General features: G+C 41.6%; 1 protein-coding gene across 1 annotated transcript; it reads left to right on the top strand.

Moving 5' to 3' along the window:
- Positions 1–476: 476 nt before the first annotated feature.
- LOC117461314 (golgin subfamily A member 6-like protein 22) lies at positions 477–24,224 on the top strand. Its single transcript, XM_034103132.2, has 16 exons — positions 477–1,253; positions 7,373–7,548; positions 8,137–17,322; positions 17,423–17,530; positions 17,622–17,780; positions 17,912–18,041; positions 18,793–18,843; positions 19,017–19,091; positions 19,220–19,276; positions 19,359–19,418; positions 19,692–19,756; positions 19,877–19,925; positions 20,227–20,288; positions 20,423–20,483; positions 21,494–21,528; positions 21,637–24,224. Exons 3-16 carry the CDS (start codon positions 17,186–17,188, stop codon positions 21,833–21,835), a joined length of 1,248 nt encoding a protein of 415 aa, XP_033959023.1. The 5' UTR covers positions 477–1,253; positions 7,373–7,548; positions 8,137–17,185; the 3' UTR covers positions 21,836–24,224.
- The last annotated feature ends 752 nt before the right edge of the window (positions 24,225–24,976 follow it).

The raw sequence follows: 24,976 nt of genomic DNA on the forward strand, positions 1-24,976 counted from the left end.
GAAGTCGGACAGCTCCGAGTCGGCTTCTTCTTCTTCATCTTCTTCTTCGCATTCTTCTTCTTCTTCTCTCGGTTTTTTGGCGGATTGCAAACAACTTTAAGGTGCATACCGCCACCTCCGGAGTCGGCTTGACTCGGTTTGCATTTATAAAGAATGCACACATGTGTTTAATCGTTAATGTCAGATATGTACTAAGTAAATACATTTGTTCCTGCTCAAGATTAGATTCAACTTTATTGTTATTGCACAGATTACAGGTACAGACAACGAAATGCAGTTTAGCTTCTAACCAGGTGCAACAAGCAGTAAAGTGAAAAGTAATGTACACAATCTACAGAATAAAATATAGAATGAATTGAATGATGAATAAACAGTGAGGGGTATGAATACACTAGATATCAGCCTGTGAGCAGTATGAACAGTGTGTATGAATATGCTAAGATATATAAAGTATGAAAACGGTAAGCAGTATAGTATAAAATATATAGATATTAATTTCATGATGATAAACATTGTGGAACAATGATGAAAAATGGGAATGGATGTGGCGACGTAAAACTGACACAAAACAACAACACACTTTTGCCAGCCAATTGGAGAGTTTCATCAGCAGCACGTGGTAAAAACCCCCAATGAGCGCTCAGCTCGAGATACCAGCGAGCCGTTTCCCATCAAGCATTTCGCTTCCGCAGCCCGTGGAGACCAACTGCGCCAACTCGCCTCGCCTCGCTCTCAAGGCTGCGGGCGTCTTTGTCCCGCGAGATTTCAAAGTCTCATGTGGGCGAGCCTCCAGAGCAAGTCGGACAAAATGACTAACCATCATGCAACGCACGAGCAAGACGTTGATCGCAACTGCGCAGGTCAGGTCTTGCTTGTCTCAAACAAGCCTATTGACTCGAGGTAGTGCTTGAGCACCTGCCCGTTTTGCCCTCTGGACAGCAGTGTGCCCTTTTGAAAGTTCGTTTTTTACAGTTTTTTATTTTATTTTTTTACATCGATCAATTCTGGATTAAAAGTTTCTAATATATACAGCAATGCCCCAAATGCGCGTTGGAATTTTGTCAGACATCCCCACACGTTCCCCGCGGCACTCCCGTACGTGCCCGAGCTGGCTGCAGCCCCTCCCTTCCCTGCTCTCAACGTGAACGCGCAGCGCGCAGAGTCAGAGTCAGAGTCATACAGGCCACGGCGGGTGTGTGGTGCATCAGCACGCAGCAACACGATTAAAAGTGCCCTAGTGACGAGTCGACCAAGTAAGTAACCACCAGGTAACAAATACAACGAGTGTATTGTTTAGTCCCCTAAATCAGATGCCAAACTAAACTATAACTTCACTTCTTTTCTTGCATCCATCCATTTAGTCTCGTTGTGCACTTTTGAAAATAGCAGGTATACACGCTCACAATGCGTCATTATGCTAGGGCTGAAGTGATTAAATGTATGTTTTGTAATAATCTTAATCAAAATCTACATAGTAACTAACTAAAGTTTTCAAATAATTGTAGTGGAGTAAAAGTAGAATATTTGCATCTGAGATGTAGTGGAGTAGAAGTAAATGTATTGAAAATGGGAAATACTCAAGTAAAGTAAAAATGCCTCAAAAAGTACAATATAAGTATAACCTTATAGGTTTACATTAATGCTGCTGTTAAATGTTTCTAGGAGATTAACCCTTAATTATCATGCACAGCAGAGCAGTACATTGATTTAGCTCATTTGCATTTACCACTTGTAGAATAATGCCAAGAAGAGACAGGATAAGAAAAGAAAAACAAAGAGAGCTACAGCAAGCAGCCCGGGGAAGCAGCTCTCTGCTCTCCTGGGTAAAGCAGCCTGAGCCTACCAGCAAGGAAGATGAGGATGCAGATGTGCCTGATGAACCCTTACCCATCATCAATGATTAAGATGAAGAAGAAAGGTCAGAGTCATGTTAAGGGACAAACTGTCTGTCTAGAGCCCTTTCATGCTCAGATTTGAACTGTGATAATAATAGTAGTAATAATAATAATAATAATAAATAATAATATAATTTTATTGAGAGGCCCACAATTTATTTTAACCACACTAAGTGCTTTGGTGATATTAAATCAGACATGAAGCTACTTGCCAAATGACAAAAAACAACAACTATGTGGTAGGGTGTTGAATTTTGGCCATGACAGTTAAAGTCTGGTGAGTCTTAATGTTGTCATGCATTGCATTGCCTTACCCAAATAATTGAAATAAACATCATATTCTATATTGTTTGTATTCTAGGCAGCTACAGCAGGCTCAGGGAAGCAGCCCCCTGCTGTCCTGCAATAGTCCATCTAAGATGAGGGAGACAAATCCATAGAAAATATCTCTGAGTCAGACACAGATGAAGCAGAAATGTCAGAGTCCAGAGCAGCACCATGTTCAGAAACAGTGCTCTCTGATGATGACCAAAATGAGGGAGAGATGGAAGGAGTAACCAAAAACCGAAAATAAACTAACAAAATCCGCCATTATCCGGCACATTTTCGCGCACAATTTCGGCGCACGCACGCTTCGCGTGCGCGGGCGACCGCCAGACCGCCACGACGACTCAGAAGGTGCCCTTTTTTTTCTCTTGAGCACCTGCCCCTATAAATGTCTGTGCACGCCACTGACTCACAGTGTCACATACTGTAGCGTAGCCTATGCAGAAGTATTATTTTAAACAACACATTAGGTTGACGAAACACTCAACTCAAATGTAATTAAAGTCATATCCACTCGTGTCTTAGATGGGGCAGTGATATCATAAAGCTGTTACGCTTTCAAACACTCGGTAGTTAATTTATTTTTTAACCAGTTATTCTGTATTCACCTTGCAGGTGGCTTGTATCCTGGATTATTATGTTTAAGTCATGGATGACTAATATTAGACAAATATGAACTTTAAAGTTAATATTTGTCTAATATTAGTTTACTTTTCATTAATGAAGTATGACGCTGCGCTGTCAGTACACTTGTCCCTGTTTGTGATTGGTCAAATTTTGCTAACCCCACCCCTTTCACCTGAACGCGCTCTCAGCTGGTGAGAGAAGCCCTGGCTTGATTTACCGAGTTGATATTAACCAGCGTCAAGATCTCGTTTGTTAGGGTTAGTGAAGATAACTCAAACATATCCAGGGTTTGAACTGGCTTCGTAGTACAGGGCACAGGTGGCTGCATAGCAGCGCTAATGTCAAAGACACAAACATTAAACATTATATTTTTATTTTACCAGGACACACATATTTGGGCCTACAGCACCCGCCGCCCCTGGTCTCAGGGCATCTTAATATTTAAAAACCTATTAATGTGTTATACCAGATTAACGAGAAGAATCTCAGCTAACTGACAATACGAACTATTTTTACAGAAACAAAACACAAGTCTCACAAGAAGCGTTAGCATTAGCCCTTAGCTAAAACGGGCAGATGCTACTTCCGGTGCTAACTAGCAAAAACGATCTTTAAAACTTAATATTTTCTGCACAATCTACATATCATCTGAAAGCTGATACTCCACAGATTATTTTTGTTATAAGTATCATCACTGTAGGACACAAACTCACTGAGCTAGCAGCCAGAACAGAGAAGAAAAAAAACAACAGTTTTCAAAACCATAACAATAATTATGTCTTACCGTTACTGTTTTGTGATCAAAGCTCTTATTCAAGGGAATAAAAACGCTGTTTAAGGTTAATCCAATGTCTTTTAGTCACTTTAGAATTGTTCCTGATAATCTATCATTACATTCATGCCAGCAGAGTAGGTATAAAGTTTCGCAGTCCCAGCTAATGCTGTCTCACGTGCTGTTTACGCAAACCTCTCTCTACTTGACGTAAGTGTTTAGCGGGACTTACTAACTGTCACTCGATTCTATTGGCTCTAACGGTTCAGAAAAGGTGTCAATCACCCAAATCGATCAATGGGTTCCAAAGATATGATCCTGCGTAGTATAAACTACGCCCTCTCCGGCTCCATTACGCATTACGCAGCCAGAAGGGAGAGCTTCACCACAGAGCAGGTGCTAGAGATGCTAGCTGACGATAGCTATGATCATACCAGATGACTCTTCGTCGGATGATGAAGATCTCCTCCAGCCAGACCTGTATCCGGACAGTAGTGACTCGGATGTTGAACTTCCACCACGGGAAAGGTATGTAATCTCTCTGTTTTTATATATTACTTATGTGTTTGGTGGAACTGCATCACAGTGCTAGCTTAGCCAAGAAGCTACAGGAATGATTAGGCAAAATGCTAAATAGTGTTACTTGTCTTTTTGGAGTTACATTTTCTAAATGAATGGCCAGTGAATTAATATATATATATATATGTGTTTACTTATTTATTTGGTGTAATATTATTCATTTATAGTCCAATATGATCCTTTTTATATATTACTTTTGTGTTTGGTGGAACGGCATCACAGTGTTAGCTTAGCCAAGAAGCTACAGGAATGATTAGGAAAAAATGCTAAATGGTGTTCCTTGTCTTTTTGGAGTTACATTTTCTAAATGAATAGCCAGTGAATGAATATACATGTGTTTACTTATTTATTTGGTGTAATATTATTCATTTATAGTCCAATATTATCCTATAAGTATTAGGGATGGGAACGATTAATCGAATATTCAAAATTATTCAGGTTTCGAATAATTATTCATGTATTCAAATATGAGTTATTAATTTATTTATTTTTTGTATTAATTTTTTTTTTTGGGAGTGATGCCTAAGTTGATTACATATTATCAAATTGAATAATTCAATGTATATATATATACGACTGTGCCATAGCTAAATGTGTTAGGTGAAGTCTAAAGGTGTGTTTTGCTCAGCTCACCGGTCCCTCACAGCGGGCAGAGCTGCAGGTGCTAATCTCTCTCTCTCGTGTTCGGTTGTACTTCACTCGCGTTTATGTCCAAATCCATCAGATCTAGCTAGTTCTAGCCAATGATATGGCTGCTGCCCCTCCCTACACGCAGATCACGCAGACTCAAACCTCATTTTAGGCCCAAATGTGGCGCAAATGAGCTCCTCAGCCGTTGCGAGGTTCCGGCGCTAACAGTTCATGAGCGTGCTCCACCGCCCCCTGTCAACACTCGCGACACATGAGTGGCCAGCCTAAACAACAATAAGCGCTGCTTGGCAACCGTGTGTGGCGGCAAAGTACATAGACATTTTGACAGGAGAGATTTAGTTTTGCCGGTATTCAACATATTTTACCAGTCATAGTCCGGTAATTATTTACACTCTAAGAAGAGTCCTACACAACAGACATGGCGGAAAAGGAGTAATGTGTGGAAATATTTCGACCAGGTTAGTGAGTGCGGTGTAGAGGTCAAACTATGCCAAATTAAACTTATATATACCTTGCTATACCCGCAACCTCCGTTCCAGCTGAGAGGGTCTTCTCTACAGCTGGCCTGATTGTGAATCGCCTCCACACATGAAAGCTGTAGGCCTATAGCTGTCAAACTGTGATGTATGTATTTCTAAAAAATTATTGAAAAAAAAAAATGTAAAAAAGAAATTCTGAAAAAATGTCCGAACATTTTTTTTTACTCAATTTTTTTTTTTATAGGATATGTACATTTCGGTTAACCGGTTAACCGTTTTTTGGGGGGTCGAATATTCGAATTGCTTTAAAATTCCCATCCCTAATAAGTATAAACCAGTGAATTAATCTAATCTGAGTGACCCCAGCAGGACAAAGCTACACACACCTAGAAGACTTTCAAGGAGCAGCTTGCTGCAGAATTGTTGGAGTTTGCTGAAGGCCCTGCTGAAGGCCCTGCACCTCCACCTCCACCACCCCCTCCACCACCACCACCCCCTCCACCACCACCACCCCCTCCCGAGTATTATGGGGAAGATGCCACCAAGGTCAGGAAGAACTGCAGGAGGTGCCTAGATGCTGGACTCAAAAGGGTGAAGACACCTGTGTACTGCAGGAAGTGCCTGTAGCTTTTAGGCTACTAACCCATCATTCAAGGTTGGTCTTCACTATAAGTAATGGGTTTTCTTTAGGCGGAGACAGGAATTTACATTTTTTTGCTATGTTCCATCTGAATTTACTCTGACACAGAAACATCTATATTGATTCTGACACTTCTACATCCAACTCACAGATGTAACCTTGCTTTGATAACAACAATTATTCATATAAACCTTTTAGAAGTGAAGTTATAGTCATTTGTTCTGGGAATGTCATTTTCGAGCCTGAAACCTGAAAAACAGGCTCGGGGTTAAGGCATGTACACAACAGACCAGGGGAGGGAGGGAGCTGGCACCACTCTCCACCTACAGTACATGGTGCCACATATGTGAGCATCGAAGACAGTCTCTCTATATTTGCCCCCCACATCCATATGTATTGCAGAGGTATTCTTCATATCCATTTTATTGCACTTTATAAAAGATACATTTAGCAACAACAGAGGCCATGGCTTTCCAAAACGTGTGCAGTTCAACCTTCATACCCAGAACATATCTGGATGTATGCATATGGGATTAAATAAATAGATACCACTTAAGCTATTTTCAATGCGGATTGCCATTACAAACCAATTGTAAGGCTCCAGATTCCTAAATCACAAGTCTGTAACTGATTCACAGAAGGTTCGAACATGCATGTGTTGAAAGAACTGCATGCTTGTCTGTGTTACAATGAATTGGCATGCCTCTGATTTTACCAAACAGTTAGATGCCGGCCAAAGCTAAACTAAAAGGCTCATTGATGGATGTAAATGTTCAAGGTAGCACTGGACATGCTGTGTATTTTTATTCCCAGAGGAAACTGCTATTCAGTCGGCCTCATAATCAGGAAGTTAACTTGGTAGCTAGAAAACGTATATTGCTGTACTCTATAAACAGGGTAACTACTCGTGTTGGATTGGAGAGGGGAACATTTGTAGTGGACATTTTTTATTATATCATTCTTATTATATCTTTCATATGCTTAAACCAAATGCTTCTTATTTCCTGATGTGCTTTCTACTATTATTATTATTCCCAGGCTCTGCAAGGCCACAGCTGTTTTAGCCGACTGGGAGTCACACAAGAACCGTTATGCTATCTGCTCAAGGCCAGAAGGTGTCTCATAAACAATCTGACCGTGTGAACACAAGAGTTATAACATTCCCACTCTTTTCTTATATAATCTCTGCTTCTTCATTGTTCTGCGCACTCTCGGGCAGACTTTTCATACTCTGTCAGACCTGTGACATATTTAATTATTGTATTGTGTATTTGAAGCTTCAAATAAATAACCAAAAGACAGCTTTTCTCGATTCACCATTTATTTGTTTTGATCACTTTGACTTGTACTCTCCAGCCGTGTTTGGGTCCTAGATTTCCATAACAAATGGCGTTGTCGGCAGGATCTCTGTATGTTTGATTGGGAACACCTCTGGACGCTGGTGGGTGCGCGCTCCGGGATCTTTGGATCTTCCTCTACCTCGACAAAAAAAACGTACGGGACGAGGGGACCAGCGCGAGGGGTGGAACCGATTGACTTCACGAGATCCAACGAACTAAAAGGGGCTTTCAATACTGGGTGAGATGTACAAAGTCTAAATTGTTTAAAGTTAAACGTAATTAAACTCCATGACATTTATGAGAGGGACTGCTCGAAAGTAGGATATTTGGAAATATCTGGCATCGACGGATGAAAAATAGTGTTTTGGTAACACGGAGTGTTTTGGTAACACTTTAAAGACTTTGTTATGGGAGCAAAGCAGAGTAGGGGATTTGTACATTCTCCTGAGGGTCAGAATTGTGGATGTCATGAGAGCAAAATATGGTGAAGACAGTCTGTCTAAATTAAATATATGGATGGAAATGTTCGGATTTCCTAAAGGAGGTTTTTTTGAGTAAATTAAAAATCAAGAACCTAAAGAATAAATTACAAGAACATGAAGATGGAATGAAGGGTAAAAATAAAGTTAAAGTAAAAGATTTATAGAAAACTGGACACTCACAGAAAGTGTTTATAATACTGGGGAGTAAAAAAAAAAAAAAGGCAGTTGGCCTTGGGCATTAAATAAAATATTAAGGTTGAAGATGAATGTGAAGAAAAGAAGGAAAATACATTATATCCAAAAGACATGTAAACCCCAGACATCTCTGTGTCCTTCCATTGCAGGCCTGAATGACCTCTCCTCGACTGGGTATCCCTTCCCTCCTCCGGCGTACAACCCTGGCAATCTGGTTAGAACACCTCAACCACCTCCACTACAAGGCCCAGCCATGCAGTCAGCGTCAACTCCAAGCTCGACAACAGCGGGATAAACAAACCCGATGCCCTAGGAGACCAAGCAGGTGTTTGGGAGACAAACCTCAGTAATGCCTTTCTCAACAGACTCACAGACACAGCGCAAGCTAAACAAAATGCTGGCCGAGGGATACCGAAATACCGAGGGAGAGGCAGAGGAGGTTTTTCCGAGACAGAGGACGAGAAGCAAGACCTTCATTTGACGAAAGATGTTTCAAGTGTTGAACATTGGATTATGGGACTGCTCACAGAACAGTGAGTGGAGGCAGAGGGGGACAGCAAGGAAGGGGCCCAATCGAGCGAGACGGAAATTCAGCCAGCAGCATCTAACCAGGGAAGTGACACACACACACACACACACACACACACACACACACACACACACACACACACACACACACACACACACACACACACACACACACACACACACACACACATACATGCTATTGAGAAATTAGAAGAATTAGAGAACATGTCTGTAATTAAAAAGGGTACATATTTGAAATATGACAGTGAATGTTTGCATTAAGAAATGTCCCACACATTTTTGGTTGATTTTGGCTACACATTCTGTGGTAAAAAAAAAAAAAAGGGTAGATTTGCCTGAATGCAAATTTAGTGATAGATTTATTCATGTGCTGGGTAACTGTAAAGGAGAAGTTTCTGTACCACTTCAGAGTAAAGATAACGGTGATGAGCTCATCCATTTCCCACATCAGTAAAAAACAGTTATTTTATCATCTGTCTGCCCAACACATTTACTGAGCAGAGATCTGATTCTCCGGTTCGGCTTGGACCTCATTTTTCCACAAATGAGGGTCTTAAAGTCCGACAGCCATCTCCTACGATGGTTCAAAAAAGTGTCATTTGATGATAAAGAACTGGTGAATGTGTATCAATGGGCTGCTGACATATCCTGATTCTCAGGAGTTGTTGCGTTTGACTGATCAACGTGTTTTTCCACCTGCTGTGTGGAGGCTTCTTCTCTATGCTATGATGAGAGTTTTTCTGTTAGAATGTGTGAATGATGAGCTCATATTTAAAAATGTATTGGAATTCGCTGGGTAGCGCTATCTCTGTTAGACTCACACACACACAAGACACAACCAGCTGTGTCAAATCCCAGGGGCGGTCCACCCATTTCACTAGCCAGGGGGCCCACTGATAGATAGAGGGATTTGGGTCCAATCGTTAAAGATTGGGAGTCAGTCACTGATTGGGCACCTACACACACAGAATATGTCATGTACTCTATGTCACGTGACGTGTATCAAATGATACGGCGCTCAATACAACATTGCTGCAACATTGGATGATGAGGTAATTATCATATCTCTGAGCTTCCTGCCGCGCTTTCAGATGTGCCATACTCACTCTGGGCAGCTAACAAATATGACGTAGGTTTAATCCGCTCTGCGGAGCCGGTGGTTATCACTCCTAAATCCACGTTCCGTCCAAATCAACCTCAGTATCCATTGAAACGTGAAGCTGTTGATGGCATTCGGCCAGTGTTTACCTCTCTGCTTAAACAAGGGATCATTATTCCGTGTAACGATTCCCCGGTCCGCACTCCAGTGTTTCCTGTCAAAAAGATCAGAGACAAACCTCCTGACGAGTGGAGATTTGTCCAGGATTTGCGAGCTGTCAATGCAGCGGTTCACGCTCGGGCACCGCTGGTCCCAAATCCGTATCTGATTCTTTCCCAAGTTCCAGCCTCTGCAGCATTTTTTTCTGTCATCGACCTCTCAAATGCATTTTTCAGTGTCCCTGTACACAAAGACAGCCAATTCTGGTTTGCATTTGAATATGATGGTAAACCTTACACTTTTACACGCCTGTGTCAAGGTTATTGTGAATCACCTACTGTGTACAACCAAGCATTGTGTACAAGTTTGGCCTCTCTCCAAGTTTCTAAAGGCACTGCTCTGATCCAGTATGTTGACGATCTTATGATTTGCGCACCTACAGCAGAACAGTGTGAGACTGATACTATTGCTTTGTTAATGCACCTCGCAGCCGAAGGCCATAAGGCCAGTTTGTCTAAACTCCAATATGTACAAAGAACAGTTACATTCTTGGGTCATGTCATTTCAGGAGAGGGGAAAACGCTTTCAGATAAGCGTATTTCATCATTGGCTGCTCTGCCAAAACCTGTCACTAAGCGACAGATGATGTCATTTTTGGGTTTTTGTTCATACTGCAGGTCATTCATTCCAAACTATTCTCCAATCGAGTTACCACTGCGTACTATCACATACGTCACTGGTTTGAAACCTACAGATCATCTTATATGGACACCGGAAGCCGACGAAGCCTTCATTAATATGAAGCTGGCTCTACAATCGCCACCGACTCTAAGTCTACCTGACACACTAAACCTTTCACTCAGGCAGTGGATGAACGACATGGGTGTATGACCTCAGTTCTACTGCAAGATCATGGAGGAAAACAAAGGCCTGTGGCCTATTTCTCCTCCAAGCTAGATCCTGTAGCTGCTGGCCTGCCTAAATGTCTACGTGCAGTGGCTGCTGCTGAGAAAGCGCTCAACTCCTCACGTGACATTGTGGGATATGCACCTTTGACCCTGTTAGTTCCACATGCTGTTTCACTCATTCTCCTTGAACAGAGAACATCACACCTCTCTGCTGCACGTTACCTCAGGTATCACACCTGCCTGTTAGACATGCCTAATGTTTATGTCAAGCGATGTAACACTCTGAATCCAGCGTCTCTTATGCCTTTGCCTGAAGACGGTGAGGAACACGACTGTGTTGCCGTACTTTCCATTGTGTGCACACCTAGACCGGACTTAAAAGACGTTCCTCTGACCAACGCTGACCTCATTTTGTATGTTGATGGGTCTGCCTCTCGCGACCAAGGGGGCACTAATCGGGTGGGGTTTTCTGTTGTTTCAGATTCTGCTGTACTCCGTTCTGGACCGCTTCCATGCCACCTCTCAGCTAGGGGTGCAACAACTAATCGACTTAATCGATTAAAATCGATTACCAAATTAGTTGGCAACTAATTCAGTCGTCGATTCGTTGGTGACGTCATCACATGTGTTCTACACCCCGTTAAGCTCCAACGTTATCGCTCTTTTTTATCGGTACAGGAGACATTTAAAACATATGTCATATCTATTATTGCTACATAAACGTTATATCGCAGTCTTAGTGTCACCAACTCCGTTTCTAATATGCAATATGACTACAAAATGCGCCGATAATGTATTTTCGATCTTCCCAATTCAGACGAGAGATCTCTCCCCCGCCTGCTTGCGAGGGGGCGGGGCAGTTTACACACACACGCAGCTGCTACATGCATGCAACACACACACACGGAGGAGATGGCGGAGAGAACGCGCTCCGAGGTATGGTTAAACTTTAGCCGTCTCGATGTGGACAATGCTCGTTACCAAAAGTGCAATAAGAGTTTAGCATGTAAGGGCGGTAACACGAGCAATTTGTCTAAACATTTAGCAAAAGTGCTCCAGATCCAGACGGAGAAATGCACCGGGTTCCACTGTCTTTCTAGTAGCTCTGTAGCCCCGTCCACGAGTAACGTTTCCACGTCAGGTGTTATGTATGCTAGCAGCAACACACGGAGTTAACTCAGTTATAAAAACATGGGTTAATGATTAGAGGTAACTGAGTTATTTATTTTGTTAAAGTTTCAGCTATTCTGTTTACAGTTCTGTCATCACATTATGTAATACGATTTGTTAAAACATTGTTGTTTCTTTTGATGTGAAATATTATGCATTTAATTAAAATAAAAAGCGATGTTAGTTTTGTTCACAATTTGTTTAGTTAGCTTATTTCTTGTCAAAAGAACCATTAATACTATCGTTAAAAGGACCGGATCGATAAGCAGTATCGATATAAGTAGTAGTACAGTTAAAATCTTAACGATCCGAATAATCGATTAATCGTTTCATTAATCGATAGATTAATCGATTATCAAATTAGTCGTTTGTTGCAGCCCTACTCTCAGCACAGGCAGCAGAGCTCATCGCACTAACTGAAGCCTGCACGTTTGCAGAAGGCAAAACCGTGACTATTTACACTGACTCACGTTATGCTTTCGGGGTAGTACACGATTTTGGGGCTATTTGGAAGTGTAGACAATTCCTGAAATCTGATGGCAAACCAGTACTTAACCATGTACTGGTTGCAGGCTTACTAGACGCCATTCTGCTCCCATCTGACGTTGCAGTCTGTAAATGTGCCGCACACGCAAGCAGTACAGACCCAGTTTCCCTAGGAAATGCGTCTGCTGACTCAGCCGCAAAGGCAGCTGCCCTGATTCCTCTCGCACCTCACGCACACTCATTTGTTAAAATCCCTGTCCCCTCCTTCACTGACAAAATGTCATCACTGACTTCCATGCAGCAGCTAGCTACGCCAGTTGAGAAGGCTCAATGGAAGGCTGCTGGGGCTGTTTTTGACCCAAAATCCAGCACCTGGGTTGGCCCAAATTCCAATCCATGTCTTCCCAGACATTTTTTCCCTCATTTCGCTAAGTTGACACATGGGTGGGATCATGTGTCAAAAGGGGGGATGTTAGAGTCTATTAATCAGGAGTGGTTCACAAGGGGATTCACAGTAACAGCTCAAAAGCACTGTGAAGCATGCCTTATCTGCATTATGCAAAATTCTGGTAGACCAGTAAAGGTTACAGGACCCGGAGCACATCCACCTCCCACCAGGCCATTTGAGCACCTAATGCTGGATTTCATTGAGCTTAGCCCATCAGAGGGTAAGAAGCACTGTTTAGTGGTGGTCGACATGTGGTCCAAATGGGTTGAAGCTTTCCCAGTAAAAGCACAGACAGCAAATGCTGTGGCAAAGGCACTACTGAGGGAAATCATTCCTAGATGGGGACTACCAGACAAAATTTCTAGTGACAACGGTTCACATTTTGCTAATGAGGCCATTACGCAGATAGGAGAATACATGGGCATGGACATCAGGAAGCATTGTGCTTATCACCCGCAGAGTGGGGGTGGGGTGGAAAGAGAGAACGGCACAATCAAAAACAAACTAGCAAAATGCTGTGCAGACACAGGTCTGTCATGGACACAAGCTCTGCCCATTGTGCTGATGTACATGAGGATGCGGAAAAGAACACGGAGTCAACTCAGCCCATTTGAAATCCTTTTTGGGGCTCCTCCACAGATTGGACTCAAGGCTCCAGGATGTCCTCTTCCCTCCACAACTTTGTGTGAGGATGCTATGTTGTCATATTGTGTTAACCTATCATCCACTTTAGCAGACATCCGACGTCAGGTAGCCGCAGCCTTGCCTACTCCTGCCACTGGTCCGCTTCACCGCCTTCAACCGGGCGACTTCGTGCTGGTCAAGGATTTCCGGAGAAAGAGCTGGAAATCCAATCGTTGGCAAGGTCCCTACCAGGTGCTTCTCGTCACCCAGACAGCGGTCAAGGTCGCCGAGAGAGCTACGTGGGTCCACGCCAGCCACTGCAAGGTCGTAGTCACAGGAAAGGAGAAACGGTAGAAGGAGACGACAACAAGTGACGTGTCCGAGTCACCAACAGATGACAACAAGTGACATATCCAAGTCACCAACAGAAACAGATGACAACAAGTGACGTGTCCAAGTCACCAACAGATGACAACAAGTGACGTGTCCGAGTCACCAACAGATGACAACAAGTGACGTGTCCTAGTCACCACCAGAGATGACAGCAAGTGACGTGTCCGAGTCACCAACAGATGACAGCAAGTGACGTGTCCTAGTCACCACCAGCACCACACTTGCACTACATACACCAAAACACACTACACACAAGGTGTCACGAGCGAGTGCCAGCTGAGCGGTTTCATATGCTCTCTGGTTCCTCGTTTGTGTTATCAGTGTGCGAAGTCTGACGGTCCGTGTCACGAAATCGACCGAGAGAATACACTCACACACACCATGGAACATTTCCCCCTCGTGATGAGGGCTCGCCTGGAGAGACGACAACGCAACCGTGAGCAATGTGAATGCTACTGGAGAGCCTGGACAATCATAGAATGGTTCCTCTGCATACTTGCCATGATAGTTGTGTTAGGACTAGTCCTATATTTTATGTATCCAGGGTCACACAGCATGTTAGCCAAAATCGAGGTATCTAAGAGGTTCATGGGGAAAGGAGGGCGAACCATATGGGTCGAGGGGCGGGGGAAAGCAGGGCGAACCACATGGGTCGAGGGGCTGGTCAAGACAGGGATTGGTAACATTACTCTAAGGGATGGGGAAGATAGCGCAGTGCAGTTAGACCCGTGCAACTACATGCATTGCCCCGACCCTAAGAAACTGGGGGGGGCAGACGCCTACATTTGCTATGTCGAGAGTGACAGTCACACCGCCACTCACTGCTCGGGGGGGCTGGACTTTTGTTTTATGGACCACCGCGCACACCAATTGGGGTTATACCTTATGGGACGACAAAACAAACATCAAAGGGAGATTGTCTATCTCCAAGGTCAATTCATCGAGCCCCGTTATCCTGTTGCAACTACAGGCTGCCCAGATATCAGACAGGGGTTATTATGTTGTCTGTATGTATGTATCCGGCGCCGACTCGTGTGGCACATTTTACATAGACATCGCGCCCAAAACTCAGACCCCGGAAAAGCGTAAGCAACCTTTGACGCCACTGTTGACATCCATAGGTACATCTACATTTAATCTATACATAGGCGACCATAGCAACATTGATGTGGGTCAGACCAGTAATGGGATCACCGGTAACGTCTGGTGGCACACTCTGAGATCATTCTTGCAGGCCGCAGGACAAAATGGGTCATGTTATGCATGCACCCTTTTCCCCCAGGACTCATCAATGTCCGTGCCAGTTCGTCCGCGCTCTCTGACCCAGGTTGAACATCTCTGTGCGTTTATGGCTCTGACAAGGCCCATCAAGGGTGAAGACAGCGTAACCGAGTGGCGTTATGCTAGGCAGCTTCCCCCACCATGCAGCAATCGGTCTAACTCCTCTTTGCGTGCATCCACGCTTGACACCACATACGCAAAGTACCAACCCGTCAGCCATGTGCACCCAAGTCATTTGAGAGGGATGAAACACAGCCTATGCATCCAGAGAGTTTACCACAAAACGTCTCTTACACCACCTTATTTTTTCCTAGGCACTACTACTGGTTGTACCCGTATCCTACGGAACACGTGCAGTTACGGTGCTTACAAAATCTCGTATTGTCACATATCTGGTGCCCCTGAAAGAATCCTTTCTAACGTAGCATTCCCTGATGTTAAACATATTTCCCTCCAACTGGCGTGGCCCAGTGATGCTGGGTTTAGCGCGCCAGAAGATTACGTTTGGTTGTGCGGCGACAAGCTCTATCAAGTTCTGGCTCCCCTCTGGATAGGTACATGCACTCTAGTGGATTTGAATCCAGCAGTCACTGTACTCACGTCCTTAATGCACACGACACATCATTACCCAGAGTTCCAACACCCCGACCACCACAAGGTAAAAAGAGATATGACGTCCGCTGGAGCTAAATTCATGGGTGGCCTGTTCCCATGGTGGGGTACAGTAAACAATGCCCATAAAATAGATACCTTACACGTCCGGCTAGAGAATCTGACTTATGAGACGACGCAAGGCTTCCAGGCATTGACCCCATTCATAATAGCCTCTTGGAACATGCTCATGCAGCACCAATTTGCTCTTGACCTTTTGTTCGCTTCAAAGGGTGGCCTGTGTCATGTGATCGGTGACTCCTGTTGCACTTACATTCCCGACGCCACCAAGAACATCACTGACACCGTGCTGCATCTCAACGACCTGTTAGACGACATGAAAGCGGATGACATATCCAACGCAGGTGGCTGGGACTGGTGGTCCTGGCTTACATCAGGCGGGTGGGAAGCATGGCTGGCTAGGATAGTTACACCCCTGGCGATCATTTTTGGCCTATTAATCAGTTGTACCTGTTTGATTATCCCAATACTGAAGAAGTGCGTTTCCAGCATGGTATCCTCAGCTTTCGTTCAGTATACTACTATTCCATTACACGACAATCCTTTGCGCCACAGTGAGATAGATCAGCTAGAATCAGAAGAGTCTGATTCCGATTTATCAATATAATCATGTGTGTATCTCCTCTCTTATGCTTACATTATATTGGAGTCTGTCCTCCACAAAAACAGCCAGTTTTCTATGATATATTTGTGATGGAGTGTATTCATTGATGTGTTATATCAGTCTATCCTATCATTTGTTTTTTTTATTGATCAAGTATGATCAAAAGGGGAGAATGTAGTGGAATTTTTTTATTATATAATTCTTATTATATCTTTCATATGCTTAAACCAAATGCTTCTTATTTCCTGATGTGCTTTCTACTATTATTATTATTCCCAGGCTCTGCAAGGCCACAGCTGTTTTAGCCGACTGGGAGTCACACAAGAACCGTTATGCTATCTGCTCAAGGCCAGAAGGTGTCTCATAAACAATCTGACCGTGTGAACACAAGAGTTATAACATTCCCACTCTTTTCTTATATAATCTCTGCTTCTTCATTGTTCTGCGCACTCTCGGGCAGACTTTTCATACTCTGTCAGACCTGTGACATATTTAATTATTGTATCGTGTATTTGAAGCTTCAAATAAATAACCAAAAGACAGCTTTTCTCGATTCACCATTTATTTGTTTTGATCACTTTGACTTGTACTCTCCAGCCGTGTTTGGGTCCTAGATTTCCATAACACATTCTCGGAACATTCCGTGTTCCATTCTATGGTTCTACGTTTTCCATGGACTACGGAACCCTTGCTTTGTGAGGTCATAGAATGTGGAATCTTTAGCAGACAGACTGTAGCTCAGAGGAGAAACACTTCAGTTAGTAAGCTGATCAGGTAGGTAACACGACAACTTAACCAGGGCAACATGTCTGACAATTGTGAAAATATTAGAGACTCTTCAGAGGAGGACACCGACCAGATGCAGGGAGTGCACTTTATCAATCTGGAAGAGATCATGGACATATTTGAAGAGCAACAACAAAGAGAGGAGCAAGAGTTCAGGTATGTGTCTCAAGGCAAAATATAGATTGTCTGTTTGCTACTATGTCTTGTTTGGCAATATGCCATAAAGACACCTGTCTAACAATTGTGACAATTTCAGAGACTCTTCAGAGGAGGACAACCACCAGATGCGGGGAGTGCACATTATCAATCTAAGAATAAGGGAAATATCTGAAGAGCATCAACAAAGAGAGGAGCAAGAGTTCGAGTATGTGTCTTAAGGCAACATTTGTCTGTTAAGTCTTGTTTGGCAATATGCCATAAAGACACCTGTTCATATAAAAACTGTCTTTCTATAGTGAACGAGAAGAAGTCAAGAGAAGAATATTGGAGTTGGAAAAGGCCTACAAACAGAAGAGAGAGGTCTTTGAGCAGCAGCTTCAGCTTGCACAGGAGCTGGAGGCAGAGATGAACAAGATAGCAGCTGAAAACAAAGACTTCACCAACACAGAGAAAGAGTATGACCCCTAACTAACTACACTATTTCCTGTATGGCCAACATGGCTAAGGAGTCTGCTTGGCTCTAAAATCATAAAATAAAAAAGTGAGTCTCATACCCATAACTACATGTGGTTGATTGTGTGTTCAGGTACCGAAAACAGAAGGCAGAAAGCAGAAGACAACTGAGAGAGGGGGAGGATGTTGAAACTCAGGAGAGACACCAGGAGCTCATGTCAGAGGAGGAAAGCAGGACGCGGAGAAGCTATATGAAGGAGGTGGTAAGTACATGCTAACAGTTATTTTCCTGTTCATACATTATGATTGCCTTCCTGTCTTTAATGCAGTAATGGAAATGATAGTGGAGTGTCAAAAGAACAGGTTAAGGACCAAGTCAGTGCCAAAATTCAGAAAACAAGACAGTACAGGTTTTTCATCTGAACAGCAGTTACTATGGGACTATTTCCTAATAATGCTACATTTAAAAAAATTCAGATGTGGGAAGTAACTACTACTTCAAGTATATTTTGATACTAATACTTTTGTACTTGGGTAACATTTTGAATTAAGGACTTTTACTTGTAACACAGTATTCCTGCACGCTTATACTTCTACTTTTACTTAAGTACAAGATCTGAGTACTTCTCCCACCTCTGAAAATCTGTGTTGAAATCTGCAGGAGGACAGTGAGGTTAGCTGTTAACAAATGTAAACAGGCCTGCTTTGATAAATAACAGAGATGAATTATGATGAGTTTACATTTTGTACGGAATTTTGGTATTAAGTGAAGTTAAACAAGCATGATGTCTGGTATTGTGAAATCCATGGCTGGAGGTAAACAAATGGCAGTGAGTGGTTACAATTTCATTTTGGCCAGCGGGGCCATATTAAACAGCAAAGAGTTTCCGATATATGTATTTTAACACACAACTCGAGGTTAAAAGCAAACAAGACTTTAAAATGATGGCGGTGTGGCTGTCTCAATACCAAATCTTACCAGTTTGCTTCAATTATTCCTTTTTGTTTGTGCAGGAGGATGAGACTCGGTTGCTGAGGAAGCAAAAGGAGGAGAAGACTGCTGAGGTATGACACTGACATATACTATCTACTAATCTATGTGTGTCTTTTTCACCATTTTACAGCTAAACATTGATCTTTGAAAGCAATTAGAAGCATTTAATGTTAGAATAGATGTCGCATTATTTTCTGCCATCCTCTTTGAATACCATTCTCACTCTGAGCTGCTTGTATTTCAGCTGGAACAACTTTTACAGGGAAATAATGATAAGGAGCAAATACAAAAGCTGAGAGAAGCTGAGAAGGAATCAAAGGTAAACCTTTTTTTTTGTTGAATGAAATGCAACAATACAATATTCTACCACAACTTCCTCTTTCAATAATATATATATCCATTAAGTTATGTTATAATATCATATTGAATCTGGTTTGATGTGTTTAGCCCAAACTTGAGCAGGTTCAGGAAGAACTACAGAGAAAAGATACAGAGGTGGACATGGTATGAAAACTTTTTTTAAATCTACAAAATATCCTCTTGTGAAGTGCCTCTTACGTACTTTAACATCCGAGTTGTCTGACAGATATCCTGGACCTTGATTCAAAATAATAACCAGATCGGGGAGAGATTAAGCACCATAGAGGTAAGTACCAAATACTGTATGATGATGATGATGGTGTGTGTGTGTGTGTGTGTGTGTGTGTGTGTGTGTGTGTGTGTGTGTGTGTGTGTGTGTGTGTGTGTGTGTGTGTGTGTGTGTGTGTGTGTGTGTGTGTGTGTGTGTGTGTGTGTGTGTGTGTGTGTGTGTGTGTGTGTGTGTGTGTGTGTGTGTGTGTGTGTGTGTGTGTGTGTGTGTTAAATGGGCTATATGAATGAATATGACTGAAACCTATCAACATTTCATCTTGTTCTGCAGGATCTCAGGCGGGAACAGCAAGAACTTCAAGAAAAACTGAAAAAGAGACAGCAGAAGCAGATTTTGTAATTACTAATAACTTAGTCTGAGTGTAGTTCATTTTATGGGCTGATATTAATGTTGACCATCTTGAAGCCAAGCTAACTGTTCTGTTTTCTCACACCTTCCTGTCTTTGGTTTGATAGAACTGCAGAGAAGGCACCATCAACAAAAAGACATTGGTCTTCAGCTTTGGTAAATATAATATCCAATCACTGATATGAAACAAATGTATTTATTTTATCAATGCCACCAGTTATTTTTTAAAGTATTATTTGCTGCTAAAGACCCACCCCTTCTCATTGGATTTCAATTTGAGAAGCTCGTTTTTTATTGTTCTATTTACTTCTTCATTTGTAAAAAAACAAATGAAGAAGTAAATAAGAGTAACTTTGGTATTTTGACCCTAATAAGCCCTTTGGTAAACTGTTTTAAATGGCTATATAGGCCTACTGTATTATACGCCGACTTTCTTACATTTCATCTTTTTCTGCAGGATCTGTTCTTTCAGGAACAGCGAGAAGTTCGAGAGAAACTGAACAAGTTGAAGCCGATATTGTAATTATTAATATCCCAGTCTGAATGTATTTTATTTCATGGGTTTATATTCATCTTGACCATCTAACGACAATGAGAAGATGTTAGTGTGAAGTATTTTGTTTTCTCACATGTGCCTGTTTTTGGTTTGATAGATCTGCACAGAAGGCCTCATCAACATCAACAGTAAGACTGAAACATGGGTCATCAGCTATGGTAAATATAATATCCAATCATTGCTATGAAACACATATAATCATGCTAGGAGTGACATCAAACATGTAACAGCTTCATTTTACCAGCTATACTTCCATAAGTTCCACATTTTGGTTAATACGCATATTTGCTTTCTTAAAAACAACTCTTTCAAAGGAGAAACACATTTCCAAATCACCTCAGGGTAGTCGCTACAGTGTCAGAGAAAGGCCTCAACTTTACATTTTTACTTAAAAATGTGAGGCTCTAGTAAGCTACTCTGCTGGTGAATCGTTTCAGAGATTGAAAGTAAATTATGCTAATAGTTTAGCTTAGCTTCTTGCTAACAGAAAAGTTGTGGCTGCTGCACTGCGGTTAGTCTACCGCTCAGCTAAACTGCTACACTATTCCAGAAGTGGAGATTAAATGTTTCTAATACGATTAATGTGTTGCTGACTAAGCTATTCAACATATGTAGAGAAATTATGCCAATGGTTTAGCCTTTTGCTAACATTAGCGGCAGCTGTGAACCTTTGGCAAACTTAACTTGCTTTCCAGTGTTAGCTAACATATTGAGATATTGAGTTGTCTTTGTCAACCTAAGCCTCACTTTCTTACAGTTATATGAAATAAATATGTATATGGAGCTGGACGCTGCTTAGCTTAGCATAAAGACTACAGCCAAAGTCTTGGTGCCACCAGACAGGTTGACCAGGTTGACCAGAAAAACAATAGACTTGTGTTTGGAGTTTTCTACTGCCAAGAAAATTCGTTCGGATTTGAGATGAAAGTTGAGAGAAAACTTGTTCATAAATGTAGATGTTAGGCAGATTGTATTACCTATAAACGGAGAGAAGATTTTTTCGTTTCCTTGGAAGGCTTTAAATCTACCTGACAGACATAGAAATAATCTTTTATCTAAATCTAATAAGTGTACGAGCAAAATTCCCAAAATGTCACAATACTCCTTTAAGTTTGATTTGTAATAGAACATATCATATATATACTGACGCTTTCTGTTGTGATTGTAGGATGTGAAAGATGAGAGGCACCCAAAGAATGACAAGTAAGCTACTGTTCCACAATAAAACATGTAAACATAAAAGAAACCAACTTATCAAAAACAAAAAAATCCTACCCTGTACTAATTTTTGTATTATGTGTTTGTGTTTAGATGGCAGAGATGTTTGATCTTCCTGTGGAAAGCAGTGAAGGTAGCAGGATACATTACCTTTTGTGTCCTCCTTCCTGTTGAAGTTATTGCCTCCATGGCGCCTGACTGCAACCTTCCAGCCCATGACTGCGACCTTTATAATGTAGTTTACGACCTGTTAGATTCCTACTGTCCACATCATGCATTACCCGTTTACTAATACTAAGAAAGCAGTGGTGAAATAAGTATTTATATACCTAAGTAGAAGTTTTAATACCTTAGTGTAATGTAGTGTTAATGTTGTCTTATAAATATAGTGTAGTAAAGTATAATATTTGCCTGTAAAATGTAGTAGAAATATAAAGTAGCATAAAATGAAAATAATCAATCAAGTACAAGAACAGTATTTAATTAAATGTAATCAGTTAAATTCCACCACTGCTAGACATTTAACCGCGACAAACCACAAGCTAACAATATGAGACTGAGAGGACTCAACCACCTAACTGCACCTGTCCACCCAGGAAAGGGGTTCCTCACTTGTGGTCCTTCCCAAGGTTTCTTCCATTTTGTGGGAGTTTTCCTATGCCCTCTTGAGGAGGATGTAATTAAAAAAATTCAGCATCACTATACAAAATGTAGGTGGACTTAAACAGATTCAAAATGTTGCCGGATGCGCTGTGATTGGCTTGTGGGGGATGAGGCGAGTCTGATTGGTTAGCTGTGGGAGCGATACACCCATGCTTATTGAATGAAAGAGCGAGTGAGTGAGACAGAATCTATAGGCATAATCTCTAGAAAAAACAGGCCTACTTGCGGAGTAGCCTATTCACATATAGCTTTGTTTTATTTATTTGCTTATCTTACTTTTTACACTGCTGCTAATTTGAGCACTTGTGTATTTCAGAAAAAATTGGATATGGCTAACTTACATACATTTTTTAGTGGGAGTGCTGACACAGCATTCCAACTATCTGTTATGCTACGCACAAAATTCTTTATTATTCCGCCGGGTTATTTTGCGCCTCTTCTTCTCCCACATTGAACATCGCAGAAACTCCGTTCAAACATCAAAACGTTCAGCTCGGTCAGGAATTGATGGCTATTACTTTTATCATTCATAAGTTTCATAATTCCAGAGATGCATCCCATAATTCATCACATTTTTAACATGGAAGTCAATGGAGAAACTCTTCAGACTTCAACAATCTTCATGCAACTTAACTGCTAACTGCTCATTCTTCAACTGCTAACTGCTCCTTCATATTTTCACTCAGAAACCTCATTCCAACTTTAAAATGTTACACATCTTTCTGACATTATTCATTTAAACAACTTTTAAATCTGATTCTTACTTTTAGAGATATTAAACATTGTTCAGACCTTGTAAAAGAGGCCTTCAGATTTTAGAGTGCGTGATGTCACAGCTAGAGTGGAGGACAGATTTAATTTTGCCTTCATATTTTCTTTTAAACCTGCCATAATTCCCAAACCCTACATTCCTGAGACATAATTTTTCATGAGAAACGTAGGAAAACATCGCGTAGCTTTAAAAAAAAAATGAAGCTAAATAATTAAACAAAATGCCTCTTGAGGGCATGAAGTGACAAAAACGTTCAACATGTCTCCATTAAACCCGATTAAACCCCATTGTAAGTCCAGCCTTTCCCCACCACAGCAGCCGCACACCTTTAGTTAATCTGCCAAAAAGGCCACATTATGAACCCGAAAGTACACAAAAAGTACACTTCAGATGCTCAAGTTCCTTGACATGCTTCGCGCTTTGAAATTTTACCGATATCTGTTACGGTTCTTCCACAAAACGTTCACATGTAAGAGGTTTATCTCTCATTCAGAACAATGAAAATGCTCTCACTGATCACCATGGAAACCTTTGATCTCTGGACACATCTTTAGCTCAAATATAAACACCTGTGTCATGGAACACGATGTCATAACTCCAACTGACATGCTCAGAGCAGCAGACTTCAGATAATGGTTAACACAGCTCTACGTCAATTATGGGGTGTCATCATATGCCATTAAACATGATGTCGCTATACATTAACTCTTATGAACATTTTCAAAAAGTGCTCAAACTTCACATGTGAAGACATCTACGGGACAGTTTTGAGATTTCTTCAAATGCCGTTGGCAACACAATGCTCGCCATGAAACACGGTTTTCTCATAACTTCAGTGAAAATGCTCCAAACGCCCCAAAACTTCACAGGTTTGGTAACGATGCAGCCATCAACGCATCTAAGCGTGTTATGGGATGTCATCAAATGCCGTTGGCATGGCGGCAGATCATTCGCCATCAAGTTAGTTCAAAAGTTTGCAGTTCAAATATTCTGCTGCTTTTCCAAGCCTTTTTACTTTCTTTTCTTCTCTCATCACACATTCACGCCCCCAGTGTTCATGTATCATTTCAATCTAAATTCTTCACTTTCTTCTTACACATTACATTTCAGCATAGCAGTTTAGCGTCAGCTTTTCAGCATAAAGCATTCTCACTAGCACTGCTGCGAAGGCAAAAATGTGTTTAGATTTGATAATCCGTTTTAAATTGGTATATTTTTCAAATAAAACAATAAATTATAAAGTTTATACTTTTTTTCGAATTTGTTATACTGTATGCAAGCTATTAATGCCCATATGAGGCCCCATTAAAAGAGGTGGGGCCCTCAATGCAACTAAAGTGCGGTCATTAGTGAAGATCTACACTAGCTGTGTCTGCAACAACCACTGCTGTAATGTTTGATTGTGATATACTGTTTGAGTCTTATTTGTCATCATACTTGAAATATTTTGTTTTTTAGACATATATACATACAGTGGGGCAAGCATTTAGTCAGCCACCAATTGTGCAAGTTCTCCCACTTAAAAAGATGAGAGGCCTGTAATTTTCATCCTAGGTACACTTCAACTATGAGAGACAGAATGGGGGGAAAGAATCCAGGAAATCACATTGTAGGATTTGTAATGAATTAATTGGTAAATTCCTCGGTAAAATAAGTATTTGGTCACCTACAAACAAACAAGATTTCTGGCTTTCACAGACCTGTAACTTCTTCTTTAAGAGCCTCCTCTGTCCTCCACTTGTTAACTGTATTAATGGCACCTGTTTGAACTCGTTATCAGTATAAAAGACACCTTTCCACAACCTCAAACAGTCACACTCCAAACTCCACTATGGCCAAGACCAAAGAGCTGTCAAAGGACACCAGAAACAAAATTGTAGACCTGCACCAGGTTGGGAAGACTGAATCTGCAATAGGTAAGCAGCTTGGTGTGAAGAAATCAACTGTGGGAGCAATTATTAGAAAATGGAAGACATCCAAGACCACTGATGATCTCCC

This window comes from Pseudochaenichthys georgianus, chromosome 16 (assembly GCF_902827115.2).
Source record: "Pseudochaenichthys georgianus chromosome 16, fPseGeo1.2, whole genome shotgun sequence".
Taxonomy (NCBI): domain Eukaryota; kingdom Metazoa; phylum Chordata; class Actinopteri; order Perciformes; family Channichthyidae; genus Pseudochaenichthys; species Pseudochaenichthys georgianus.

Bases quoted from the DNA above. Each gene is read 5' to 3' on its own strand.
- LOC117461314 (XM_034103132.2), top strand. From the start codon at position 17,186: ATGTCTGACAATTGTGAAAATATTAGAGACTCTTCAGAGGAGGACACC. The intron at 19,277-19,358 runs GTATGAAAACTT...GTTGTCTGACAG, and splicing joins AAGATACAGAGGTGGACATG to ATATCCTGGACCTTGATTCA. The intron at 19,419-19,691 runs GTAAGTACCAAA...CTTGTTCTGCAG, and splicing joins AGAGATTAAGCACCATAGAG to GATCTCAGGCGGGAACAGCA.